The sequence below is a fragment of the Saccopteryx bilineata genome, chromosome 4 (assembly GCF_036850765.1).
Source record: "Saccopteryx bilineata isolate mSacBil1 chromosome 4, mSacBil1_pri_phased_curated, whole genome shotgun sequence".
In the NCBI taxonomy this organism is placed as follows: domain Eukaryota; kingdom Metazoa; phylum Chordata; class Mammalia; order Chiroptera; family Emballonuridae; genus Saccopteryx; species Saccopteryx bilineata.
Genome location: NC_089493.1, coordinates 272,557,506 through 272,571,437, shown reverse-complemented (window position 1 = coordinate 272,571,437; position 13,932 = coordinate 272,557,506). Strand labels below are relative to the sequence as shown.

The window sequence follows — 13,932 nt, the reverse complement described above, 5'->3', positions numbered from 1 at the left end:
ACATACAGCCCCCGTGCTGAGCCTTCACATCTTCCTCATCACTTTAAATATTTCATGCCAGTCCCTTCTAGCCTGTAAAGTTTCTGTTGAGATATCATCTGACAATGAGCCCCTTGTTGGTAACTAACTGCTTTTCTCTTGCTGCTTTTAAGATTCTCTCTGTCTTTAGTATTTGGTATTTTAATTATGATGTGTCTTGGAACGGGCCTCTTTGGGTTCATCTTGTTTGGGATTCTCTACCTCCTGGGCTTGTATATCTATTTCCTTTACCAGGTTAGGGAAGTTTTCTGATATTAGTACTTCAAATAGGTTTTCAGTTCCTTGCTCTCCTCTCCTTCTGGTACCCCTATAATGTGAATGTTAATACTCTTGATGTTGTCCCAGGAGCCCCTTAAACTGTCCTTTTTTAAAAAATTATTTTTATTATTTACTGATTGATTTTAGAGCGAGGAGAGAGAGAAAGGCGGAGCGGATAAGGAATCAGGAAGAATCAGCTCACAGCCACCTCTCTCACATGTGCCTTGACTGGGCAAGCCCAGGGTGTTGAACAGGCAACCCCAGCATTCCAGGTCAACACTATCCACTGTGCCACCAGAGGTCAGGCTTGTAATGTATGTATTCTGTGTTTCAGTTGTACTCTTCATTTCTGACTGGTTCCTTTTTAAGGTTTCTATGACCTTTTTTTATGCTGTTGAAATTCCTTGATCATCCTTATGTTTGAACTCTTATTGTTTTGAACTCTGTATCAGGTGGATTGCTTGCCTTCATCTCATTAGTTGTGTTTGTTTATTTTTTCTTTTAATGGAGTTTTCTCCTATTCTTTCATTTGGGGCATGATTTTTTGTCTCCATTTTGGTTGCCTACCTGTGTTTGTTTCTACATTTGGTCTTAGCCAAAGGCTGAGATGCAACCCTGTGTTTGTTTCTATGTATGAGGTAAGATCTGTTATGTCTCCCTGTCTTGGTAGCGTGGCCTTATGTTGTAGGTGTCCTGTGGGGCCCAGTGGCACAGTCTCCCTGAGTCTTGATTACTGTTTGGAGGGTTTGATTCTCAGACCAATTAATTTGGTTGTGACTATAGTAGACAGCTATTCTGTGGAGTCTCGCTTCTGTGTAGCAGGATTCGCTTTAGTGGGGCTTTGGTGCCTTCTGTGTTTCCCTGATTATGCTGTTTGTGGAAGTGGTTGGGTGGTGCTCTGATGTGGTCTGAAACTGGCCACCAGGTGTCTTGGTTCTGGGGCCTCTTGAAAGGTGCAGGCCAAGGTAAGCTGCTGCCTGTACCCTTCCCGGAGTCACCTGGTATAAGCTACAGTGATCTGCAGATGGTTGCTGCTTCTCCTGGGCTTGGAGTTGCCCGTGAGAGGCTAAGCTGCAAACAGGGAATGGCTGCTGCTGCTTAGTGTGGGACTTTTCCTCCTGGTCCTGGGGCTGCTTTTCAAGATATACAGGGCACACTGAGGCCAGATGCTGCGTGTTTGGGGTTTGTGAATCTTTGAGAGATTTTTAGGAAAATCTGGGGCATGAGTCAAGACAGGCTGTTTGTAAGGAAAAATCACTGAAGTGGCTTGGGTTGGCCCACATTTGGGTGAGGCGAGGCCTCAGGGAATCACCAGGACAGGGTGAAAAATGATAGCCAGGTTGATGGAGACTTAGATTTGTCACTGCCTAAGCTTGTGGGCTCAGCAGAGGAACAATGGCTTCTGCCAGCACTTCTGTCTGGGAGAAAGCGGCCCCTCCAGCCCTCTCCTTAGAGCAAGATGATTCATTTCCTCTCCCTGTGTTTCTAGAGCCAGTCCCTGCAGGCTATTTGAGAGGAACACCTGGGACTCCAGCAGCCTCTAGCTCAGCCATAATCCCCACTGGTTTGCATAGCCAGAAGTTATTCTTCCTGGGCTGGTGGGCAGTCCTGGTGTGGGGCTGGGACTCCTCGCTCTTCAGGGGGGACCTCCACAGTGAGATATCCCTCCCAGTTTTAACTGTCACAGGTGGGTGTGGGACCAACTTGTTCCATGTCTCTGCTTCTCTTACCCGTCTTTATGTGGCTTTTTTATATCCTTAGATGTAGGACTTCTGGTCAGCTAGACCTCTGGTTGGCAAACTGCGGCTCGTGAGCCACATGCGGCTCTTTGGCCCCTTAAGCGTGGCTCTTCCACAAAATACCATGTGTGGGCGCTACCTCGATAAGGAATGTACCTACCTATAAAGTTTAAGTTTAAAAAATTTGGCTCAAAAAGAAATGTCAATCGTTGTACTGTTGATATTTGGCTCTGTTGACTAATGAGTTTGCTGACCACTGAACTAGACTTGGGTGGTTCTTGATGATGGTTGTTCTGTAGTTTAGTTGTAATTTTGAAGTGGTCATGGGAAGAGGCAAGTACAGTGTTTCATCTACTCTGCCATCTTGACCATTAATTCTTCCACTGTTGCCCTTCTGAGTTTCAGCGTTCTCTTAATTTCTTGGCTATAGTCGCTATTTGAATTGATGATTAAACCAAGGGAATCAAAATCATTAACAATTTCATGTCTACTTTTTTTTAAATTTTTTTCTTCTATTAATAAAAAAAGTTTTTTTTCTTTACATGTCTACTTTTAATTGGTTAATTCTGGAGCAGATTAACAAGTACTACTGTACATAGGTTATTCAGAAGCAAAAGCTACACGCAGTGTTTTTCTACAACCAACCACTAGAGGGGGCTGGCAGGCTTCTTTCACTGTGGCTACGGCCTGGCTCCTCCTCTGGGAGGTAGCCAACCATTACAGCCCTTCGGAATTCATTTGGCCTTTGCATAGTGATCCAGGCGGCTGCTTGCCATGGGTCATCAAGACGTGGACCATCATTTGCTAGCAGTGCAGTTTGAGACAGGAATCACATTTATAACAGAAACTGCTGAAGTGCTCTTTAATTATTATACCTGATTGTCAATCAATAGAGTTTTTCTCTATTCTCTCAGGAAAAGGAGATTCAAGATAGTAGCCCTTAACTGGTCCAGTTCTAGTAGGGCAAACTGGAGTTTCATTAATTTGCTTAAATCCCTCCATTACCAGAGTCCTTGAGGGAACGGTAGAAACACCATGCTTTATTTGACTTCACAGCTTTATTCAGCAACATGGTGGTACTGAGACTCAACTTGAATTCACTTTGATACTAGGTCACGTGTTATTTTCTCTTTAGCATGCTAATTCCTGAGATCATTTGGTTCTTTAATCATTTAGATTTTTTGCTTAGGGCATTTAGTTTTTTTTTTTTAATTTTTTTAAAATTCATTTTAGAAAGGAGAGAGAGAGGGGAAGAGAGAGAGAGGAGAGAAAGAAGGGGGGAGGAGCAGGAAGCATCAACTCCCTTATGTGCCTTGACCAGGCAAGCCCAGGGTTTCCAACCGGCGACCTCAGCATTTCCAGGTCGACGTTTTATCCACTGCACCACCACAGGTCAGGCCAGGGCATTTAGTTCTTAAGAACTGTAGCCAGGCTTGTAGCCCCAGGTCTCTTCCTGAGACCTCCCCCCTAAAATATATAGCTATGACTATCAGGAATAGAGGAAAGACTTGCCTTGAAAGACTTGCCTTTGAGACCCAGTTTAGGCAGGTCTGTAAATAACTTTGGGTCTCTAAAAGGGACTCTCCTGTGCACTGATTACTTTTGGGATTTGGTACCATATTTGGGACATGTATCTCTAGGGCCAGCAAAGCCCAGAGTGGCAGGGTTGTCAGATTTGCCTAGTATCTGGAGTATGGTTACTGTGTCTGCTTTTTGAGCAGGGAATCCTCCCTCCTGTCTCCCCAGTGTTCAGCAGTTGTCTCTGCCTTGAACTTCTTTTGGAAGCCTACCCTAGCCTTTTCTTTACTTTAGCCTTACATTTATCTCATGCAAGCTTTGTCTCAGTCATTGGGATACAAAGAGATGAATGCAATGTAACTGCTGTGGTAGTGGGGACACAGTAGAGAGACACTGACGTGTCTGAATTTGAGTATAATACTCTGTCCATAGGAGGTTACACTGGATTCAGTGTAAAGGAAGAGTCAGCCAGGTACAGGTGAGTTAATGCTTTCTAAGTAGGAGGTTCATGATGTGCTGAAGCATGGAATCAGGAAGTAGGCTGCTGCTTTCTTGTGTAGTGTTTGCAGTTTTGTTTGCAGTAGTCCCCCCTTATCCATGGGGGATACGTTCCAGAACCCAGTGGATGACTGAAACCACAGAGAAGACTAACTTACATAGCCTGTGTTATTTCCTATATATACATATGTAGTATAAACTTTAACTTATAAATCAGAGGGATTAACAATCACTAATAACAAAATAGAACAATTATAACAATATACTATAATAAAAGTTATGTGCATGTAATCTCTCTCAAAATACCTTACTGTGTACCATATGTCCACTGTGAATACACTGGACAAAGGAATGATTCATGTCCCAGGCAGGGTGGAGTGGGATGGCATATTTCATCACATACTTAGAAGGATACGCAATTTAGAACTTATAAATTGTTTTTTTTTTGGAATTTTCCATTTAATATTTTCAGACTAGGGTTGACTAAGTGTAATTGAACCATGGAAAGCAAAACTGCAGATAAGGGGTGACTACTGTACTTGGGATATGAGTGACTAGGAAAATGAAGGCATATGAAACTAGAGCAGGCATGGCTAACATACAGCCCGCGGAAATCTGGCCCACGTAATGAGTTTATGCGGCCCGCGATTGAATTTTTAATATTCTCCACACGATGCACTGTGGAAATGAAATAAGTGGTACTTTTAAATCATTATACATAAACTACGATATCTTCAGTAATCTTCAGCTCAACTTACATTTGTGAACAAACTTTTTATTTGATGAATCTAAATAAAAGTACAAGCTCAAGATTGAATGATTTACATTTGGAGGCTGTGTTAAGAATAGCTACTACAAGTATAGAGCCTGATATTAAAAAAATAATAAGCGATGCAAAGCGCCTTAACACGTCACATTAGTTTTTTTGTTAATTTGTTGTACTAAATTACTTACATTTATTCATAAATTACATAATAAAATTTTGTTTACTTAAATGAATCATTTTTGTATTTAACATTTTTTAATTGTAATGTTTTGTCCGGCTGGTGAAAAAAGTTTTTTTTCTAATCTGGCCTGGGGGCAAAAACTGTTGGCCATGCCTGAACTAGAGAGACTTGACAAAGACTGAATTTCAGTGGGTTCTGGAAGCTGAGCCTAGGAAATTGAAGTTCATTCCAAACCCTGTGGGGACACTGGGAGGATTATAAGCAGGACAATAAGATGACCAGATCTTCATCTTATTTAAAATATACTTTATTTGTGAGAGTGAAGATAGGTTGAAAAGTGACGGAATTGAAGTGGCTTGTAGAAATAAAAGTAATCAGTAATTTTTATGACTAAATATAAAAGTGGGTGAGAGGGAAAAGTCAAAGATGACCCTTGGGCCTGACCTGTGGTGGCGCAGTGGACAAAGTGTTAGTCAACCTGGAACGCTGAGGACGCCAGTTCAGAAAACCCTGGGCTTCCCTCGTCAAAGCGCATATGGGAGTTGATGCTTCCTGCTCCTCCCCCCTTCTCTTTCTCACCTTTCTAAAAAATAAAGTCTTAAAAAAAAAAAAAAAGATGACCCTCAGATTTCTGTCCTGAGTGTTAGGCTCTTAATACGGTGAGAAGTACAGAGAGGGGTGGTTTTTGGGAGGTATAATCAGATTGCTTTGGGATGTGTTGAATTTGAAGTCTGAACTGTTTAAGTGGCAATGTCCAGGTGGCAATTGGTTACAGAGGTCTGGAGCTCAACTCATAGCATGAAAACATGAATTTCTTGGTTAAAACTTATAGTAGCAGATAAAATGATGAGTTTTGGATGAGCAACACAGTGAAGGTCAAAGATGGTACCATGGAAGTGCTATAGGCAAGCAGAAGAAAACCTAGAAAGAAATGAAAAAGAAATAGATAGATAATTAGGGAAGAATGGTATTTAGTGGAAGCCGCAAGACTAAATAGTTTTATAGGGGGTGTGATCAGCAGTGTTAGATATCACAGAGACAGGACAGAGCAGCACAGAGAAGCACCCACTAGAGTTGTCAATGTGGAGATCACTGGGCCCTTTAGCAGAAACAGTTTTGGAGATTAGCTGAGGAAGGAGCTAAAAGTACAGTAACTTAAAAGGTGAAGGAAGAAAGAGACAATTAAAACAGGCTTGGTTATGAAGTTGGGTGAATGTTCTCTCCCCCCCCCCCCCCCCCCCCCAGCAAAAGAAAGAAACTAGGGCCTGAGGTTTGTGTGATTGTATGAATTTACTTCAGTGTTCAGCTCCTTGGATATGGGAACAGAGAACTTGCTTGGTTGGTTTGACTGCAAGCCGTGTTTTTCAGGGAGCAGCTATGAATGTTTTTGTTGCTAGAAGACTTACAAGGTCCTTATTGTAACTGGGAACACTTACAGCAGTTCAGAGCCTGGCAGAATAGTGACTGTTGGATGAACAGGGTTCCATTGCTTTAATTGCTTTATAGCCAAAATGGTCATTTATTCAGCCATATTTTTTCTGTATTCCTACTCTTTCTCTAGTCTTTATATTGTTGGATAATGATGGTTAAAATAAGTAATTTTGTTTTGAGTGGGGGTTCATATTTTCCAGCCCAGTTGGGTCTTCAAAACTGCTTGATGATAGTTCTTTGTCCCCTTGCCTGATTGTCTGCAGCTTTTAGTCCTATGACCCTGTTCACATCCAACTGCTCAGATGATGACTTGACTTCTGCTTCACTGAGTAAACGATCTAAAATGAACTCGGTTCTCTCATTCTCTTCAACTTGCTTTTCTTTCCACACTGGTGTCAGTAGAATATGATGAGCCCCTTCACTGAAACTTTGGACTTCTGTTTATCTGAAGGTCTTTTTCTTAGATATTTCAGCCTCTCCACATGCTTGTCTCGTTAGTTGGCAAATACGTTCCAGAACCTGCCCTCCTCAGGCTATAATTGTTATTTTATTTTATTATTATATTTCATTATATTATATTTTATTTTAACTTCTATCCTGTCAAGAGGTTTTTGTTTTGTTTTTTTAACAGGGTTTTTATTTTTTATTATTATTTTTTACAGAGACAGAGAGAGAGTCAGGGAGAGGTATAAATAGGGACAGACAGACAGGAACAAAGAGATGAGAAGCATCAAATCATCAGTTTTTCGTTGCAACACCTTAGTTGTTCATTGATTGCTTTCTCATATGTGCCTTGACCACAGGCCTTCAGCAGACCAAGTAACCCCTTGCTCAAGCCAGCGACCTTGGGTCCAAGCTGCTAAGCTTTGCTCAAACGAGATGAGCCTGTGCTCAAGCTGGAGACCTTGGGGTCTCGAACCTGTGTCCTCAGCATCTCAGTCCAACGCTCTATCCACTGCGCCTCCACCTGGTCAGGCTCAAGAGGTTATTTTGATCTGTGATGTGACACTGAGGCAAACTGGACCCACAGCCACCATGAACAGCAAAGGTCACTATCCAACACAGCCAGCCTACCCTATACAGCCCTGTGGGAATTCAGCATACACTCAGACCTTGCTTCTTCCTAGACTTGACCCTGTTCTGATGCTCCACCGGACTCAGGCAGAGCTCTACATCTGAGCTTCGTGCACTGCTGGCCTGCCACAGTCCCCACCGTGTCAGCTGCTTTTCCTGGCCCCTCGCTGTATCTTCCCATGGTCCAGCCTGTGGCTTTGGCCTTTAGGTTTCACAATCCCCGTGGCTTATTATCCACATGGTCCCATCCAGCCACCTGGTGCAGCAGTGCCAGACTGAGAGCTGGGGCAGCATTCCTTCTCCACCACAGGCAGGATGCCTCCAAGTACCGCTCAGCTTGCAGCCATGCAGGCAGTCAGTGTCCTTGTTATTCAGTGCAAGGGAAACATCTTCATGGATGGCTCCGATGGTGGCTGCACCATCTGGTAAGCAACCAATGCCACTTCTGTGCCAGGAAAGACATCACATAACTTCAGCACATCTCATAGTGTAACTGCTTTAGTCATATTATCCTGAAGTTGCTGTTTAAAGACAGGTTGGATGTCCTCTAGTGCCCAAACTTTCAGGCACTTTCAAACTTAACAAGGGACCATGTAATGGTAGGAGTACTTCCTAAAGTGTTTTGAAGTACGGCAGGTATTCTTTCATAAAATGAATAGGGAGGAAGCAGCCCTAGGGATCTTTCTTTAATTTTTCTAGAGTAATATTAATATTATATCAAACTGTTCTTTGCTTTTAGTAAGAAGACATCAAACTAGGTTTAGAAGGAACTTTGATTGTAAAGAAAGTTGCCAAATTATTCTGATTGGTCATTATTAATCTCCTTTAAGTATTTGATTTATATCAACTTGTTTTAAATAAAACATTAGTAATCTCTGCCTTTCTCTTTTCGTCTTCAGCCCAACATCCCACCCTCAACCCTAGTTGTCCATTTCCTCTCGCCAGTCTCCGTTCCATCAGTGGTGCAGGACAAAGCTGGTCAGACTAACTTTCTCTCTTTGCACTTCTCCCCACTTGTCATTTTTAAACTAGTCTTTCAGAAGGATCCTCTGAAATCCCCTCTGTGCCACAAGCACAGACCCCTTTACTTCTGCCTTTGTATCTCCTCAGGCAAAAGTAGAGGGTGCCTTTTCAACCCTCCTCATAGATTGTCTCTTCCTACGTGAACCAAACCCAGATTTGCTTTGTTGCCAGAAAAATTAAACTTGATTTGAACAGAGGATATAACCACACAAACAGTACTTTGCAGTACTGTTTTTAAAACATTTTGTTTCATGTATAAGGGGCATTAAGGGGGATGCCTTTCAGAAAACTGATAGAGCCGAATCGAAAGGAGTTTTCAGATCACAAATTGGTTACCATTTATTGTCAGTGCCTGATGCAGCCAATCAGGACTCAGGAATTCCTAAGCTGGGTTAATGGGGCCATATTGTGGGTGCCTCACTACAAAATTACTTTAGGTCTGTATCATTGACTCTTACAGAAGTCCAGTGTTGTATTTTTCTCTTGGTATTGTGCTGCACTTTGGTGAATTTCTTACACTAAAAATGAAGAATAAAGGCTATTTTGAAGATTTGAATAAAGTGATGACATTGCATTACCAAGAAAAAGGTTATTTCCTCCCCAATTTTTCTTCAATCTCCACAATCCAGTTGTCACCACAACTGTCATTCCACTGAACTACTTGCATGGACCACCAATGCCCTCTTTTTTGGCAAATCCAGTGACTTCTATAACTATCAGCTTCCTTTTCTCTCATCAGCATTTGATATTGTGGGAAATGCCCTCTGTTTTGAACTTTTCTTGTCTTGGTTTTCCTAACAGGGCTCTCCCAGGTTTTCTTTTTCTCTTTCCTCTTTGTCATTCTCCTTTGTTGCCTTCTTCCTGGGCCTTTAAATGGAGATGCTGTCCTGGGACTTTGCTTACTCTAGTTGGTCTCTGGGCTGTGATCCACTGTTACGGTTTCATTTAACTCCTTGCTAATATATCCAGCTCTGGTATTTTTCTTTAGTTTTAGACAAACTAGACCTAAAACTAGACAATCTGCTCGATAGAATTCTTCTGTGTTCTAAAAGTACCATAAAGTCAAATTCAAATTTCAGTTAATATACTATTTTCCAAACAGGCTAAAAACCTGATAGTAAAACTTGGATACTTTCCTTTCCTTCATCCCACCCCCACTACACCTAAGCAGTTATCAGGTCCCGTTGACTTAACTGTACCTGAGGGTGACCGAGGTACCAGACTCATTGCCATCCCTGCTGCTGCCCAGGTTCACGACTTTGTCTTCTCTCAGTTTTCTCAGGTCTTCCGGAATCGCTTTGAGTGTCAGCTTGAGCATGTCAGTCCTTTCCTTGGTTGCTCTCCAGTGTCTACAGAGTAACCTCCTGCCTGTTGGTAGTCTGGGCCCTTTGTAGTCTTGTCCCAGGTGACTCTCTCAACCTTGTGTCCCACAGCCTCCCTAGGAGCAATTTCCTAAAGCTCCATAAATGTTTGTACTTCTGGGCATTGACTATGCTGTTCTTGTCTTGACTGCCCCTTCTGTTTATTCTTTCTGCCTAGAAAATCCTTGAGTTATGAGCTGTAGAACTTGACTCCTACTTCTTTAATAAAGAATACCATTTAGCCTGACCTGTGGTGGCGCAGTGGATAAAGCATAGACCTGGAAGCTGAGGTCGCCAGTTCAAATCCCCAGGCTTGGCTGGTCAAGGCACGTACAAGAAGCAATTGCAATGAATTGATGCTTCCTGCTCCTCTCCCCTCTCCCTCCCTCTCCCTTTCTCCTCTCCCTAAAATCAATAAATAAAATCTTAAGAAAAAGCATGCCATTTTGGAGAAATTGCTGTGTGACAGTCACCATTATGAACATATGAATAGAATACCAGAAGCAGATGGTTATGAACATGAGCTTTGATGGTAGGGTCCTAGCTCTGCCCTTTACTGGGCGTGTAACCTTGGACAAGTGATTTACCATCTCAGCATCAGTTAAGTGTACTTGTCTAATGGAAAGTAAGCAGTAAATGGTGGCTGTTGCTACTATAAATAATAAAATTTCCCCAACTGGATTGTAAGCTCTTTGAAGACCATCCCTTGTCCTACACTAACTGTGTATTAACTCTTGCCTGCTTGAGTCGTTTTAGTTTACTAAGCTGAGTAACAGTCTTTTTTTGTGTGTGTGACAGAGGGACAGAGAGGGATAGATAGGGACAGACAGACAGGAACAGAGAGAGATGAGAAGCATCAATCATCAGTTTTTTGTTGCAGCACCTTAATTGTTCATTGATTGCTTTCCCTTATGTGCCTTGACTGGGGGGCTACACCAGACCTAGTGACCCCTTACTCAAGCCAGCGACCTTGGCTCAAGCTGGTGAGCCTTGCTCAAACCAGATGAGCCTGCGCTTAAGCTGGCAATCTTGGAGTTTCAAACCTGGTCCTCTGTGTCCCAGTCTGACGCTCTATCTGCTGTGCCACCACCTGGTCAGGCCATTTAGTCTTACTCTCAAAAAAGAATTCTCAAGCAGTGACCAACCAAGATGATTTTATTCATCTTTCTATAATTTGAAATAATTATTTGTTTTTATATTTTTTCAGATAAAATTTATTAAACCTGCATCTCTGCTGTTTGCTACATTTCTTACAGTCCAAACCTTTATAACCCTGTACAGTTCTAATACATACTTCTACCCTTGTGTGAGAGTCACTAACATGGGACTCCTGTTTCTTTTTCTAGTCTTTCATTTTACAGTTGAAGCTACAGGTCTCATTTTAACAAGTGGTTCTCCTACTTGTTTTCTGACAAACTGCTTTCTACACAGCTTGGTAAAGAATCAAGTTCTTAGGCGAATGACTTTTAAGTGATTTGTACTTTTCTTTTTGACAGAGCTGAAAAACTTCAGCTGCTGAATCACAGGCCTATGACTGCTGTGGAGATCCAGCTGGTGAGTAAGGGAGGCCTGACCCTGGTGGTGGGAGGTTTGGTTTCTGGGCATGTATGTAAAAAGGGTGGTATAAAGGCTGGCAACGGACAAACCAGGAATGGACATATCTTAAAAAGACTGTCAGACCATTTAAGTTAAAGGAAACGTTACTAATTTGATCCTCGTTAGTATAGACTTAGATAAAGTAAAAGACTAGAGGAAATTTAATTTCTTCTATGTGATTTTTTAGCCCTTTGTCTCACCTGATGTCCCAAGAGATTCTGGCCATTGCTTCCTGTAGGGTAATTGCCAACCCAGATGTTGCATAAAAACATTAAACAACATGATGCTGGTAGAATCCATCCCTCAGACTCCTACCCTTTGGCCTGCTCTTCCTGAGTTTCTTTTCTTGGTTAATAGAGCATCTGTGCACTTTCCCACGTGCTCTTCCTCCCTCACCTCCTGGCCCAGTCTCCTCGGCCAGAAACCTGGAAGTCATTCTCTTGCTTTGATCTCGTATTCAGTTAGTCCCCAGGTTCTGTTTATCTAGCTCCTCATTCTCCCTGCCCCTACTGCCCTGCATTACTTTCTGTCATCATTGCTCAGCTCAGCTGTTGCAGTTTTCCTTCCCCTGCTCTCCCTGCCTCCAGTCTCTCTCCCTCCAGTCCGTCTTCACACCACTATCATAGTTGACTTTCTAAAACCACAAATTTGATTATCTTCTTTCCCTGCATAAAACTGTTTAGAGGAGCCTTGTCATTTGGAAAGTCTAAATTGCAGCCACAGCATAAAGATTCAGCATTGTGGAGATTGGTGTAAGGAGGAGGTGAATGAAGGCCCGGGGTGCACACTGAGTGCTGGCTGTGTGGCGTGCTGTGCCGTGTCCTTCAGTTGTACAGAGCCAAGAGCATCCTGAGCACAAATACTGGGCAGGCTGTTTAACTGCCAGGAAAAACCTTTGGCTGGGGAATTAATAAAAGAATAAAACTGTTCCCAAAGTCAAATTTAGAAGTATTTAGCTCTTTGTTAAATTTTCTTTAGAGAAGTGTGGAGGAAAATGGCCCAAAATACCTATGATCTTTAGAGTTGTTTAAAAACAAATAAAAAACCCTTTCTTTAAAGGGTCATGGAATATTTAATTTTTTTTTTTTTTTTTTTTACTTTTTCTGAAGCTGGAAACGGGGAGAGACAGTCAGACTCCCGCATGCGCCCGACCGGGATCCACCCGGCACGCCCACCAGGGGGCGATGCTCTGCCCCTCCGGGGCGTCGCTCTGCTGCGACCAGAGCCACTCTAGCGCCTGGGGCAGAGGCCAAGGAGCCATCCCCAGCGCCCAGGCCATCTTTGCTCCAATGGAGCCTTGGTTGCGGGAGGGGAAGAGAGAGAGAGGAAGGAGGGGAGGGGGTGGAGAAGCAAATGGGCTCTTCTCCTGTGTGCCCTGGCCGGGAATCGAACCCGGGTTCCCCCGCACGCCAGGCCGACGCTCTACCGCTGAGCCAACCGGCCAGGGCCAGAATATTTAATTTTTAACTGAAACTTCCTGTCTTTGTGGTAGTTTTTCTGCCCTTCAAAATGTACTCAAAGTTAGGAAAATTCCTTCCATGAAGGATGTCTTTCTGTGTAACTGGCCTTTAAAGATTCCTTTTTGAACTCTCATTATTCTTATGCTTTCCAGTGTGTTGGAGATTCAACTTAGAAAAGAGAAAAACAAACAAAACAGCAAGAAACAAGTCCCTTTCCTTATGGGTTAAAGATCACGTGTCATGTCTCCTCCAACTTTAATCAGCAGCATATGTTATTCATGGCTTAATGACAGATGTAGAGGAGATGAGGAGGATTAGTGTGACCTCATCCCAGAGCCTGTGGGAAGCTCTGTCATTACTTGGTCAGATCAGCTGCTATTGAGAGTGCCTACTATGTGCCAGATGTGGTACTAGGGCATCTGTATATATCACTTTTAATGCCCTCACCGTAGTCTTGGCTAGTGAGTGGCTCATTTGGGTTTGTTTGATTCAGAAGTCTGTATTCCTCCGAGCCATGTACTTTTGCAGGAAGATGTGTGTGGGAGCCCCTCTGATTGTTCCTTCTTTTCTCCTTTCTTTGGTAAAGATTGTGCATGTTGTTTCCCAGTACTTGGACCATTTTATATGTAGTCATGTAGTAAGGTACCTAAAAGCTGCAAAATTAATATTGATATTTTAGGAGGAAAGGTCAGGCTTTCCTGTCCTGTTCTTCCTTTGGGGAGGGGAGGGAGAAGAATGTAGGAGTTTCTGGCTTGCAAGGACAATGGGTTATTTAGTTTTAACTATAGAATAAAAGTTGTCTGAGGAACTTCTTTTCTCTTTCAATAAGAGACATAATTTACATACCACTGTACATTGATTTGGCTCTTTCTCCATTCCTGGAATCCTGAGAGTAATATACCTCTAAGCAAAGGAGGGGAGATAGACACTGAAAAATTTGTAAATGTCTTTGATTGTGTTACCTTAAAAGTTTTAATGTTTCTATGGA

At 42.6% G+C, this 13,932-nt stretch overlaps 1 protein-coding gene and 1 pseudogene across 2 annotated transcripts in view; both read left to right on the top strand.

Moving 5' to 3' along the window:
- The window catches only part of CRCP (CGRP receptor component), a 55,762-nt gene that overhangs the window by 37,135 nt on the left and 4,695 nt on the right, over nucleotides 1-13,932 (top strand). For both annotated transcript variants that reach the window (XM_066274690.1, XM_066274691.1), the window contains one exon: nucleotides 11,385-11,442. In XM_066274690.1, coding sequence (XP_066130787.1) covers nucleotides 11,385-11,442 — 58 coding nt within the window. The remainder of the gene's footprint in view (nucleotides 1-11,384; nucleotides 11,443-13,932) is intronic.
- LOC136336461 (DAZ-associated protein 2-like) lies at nucleotides 7,330-7,933 on the top strand (annotated as a pseudogene).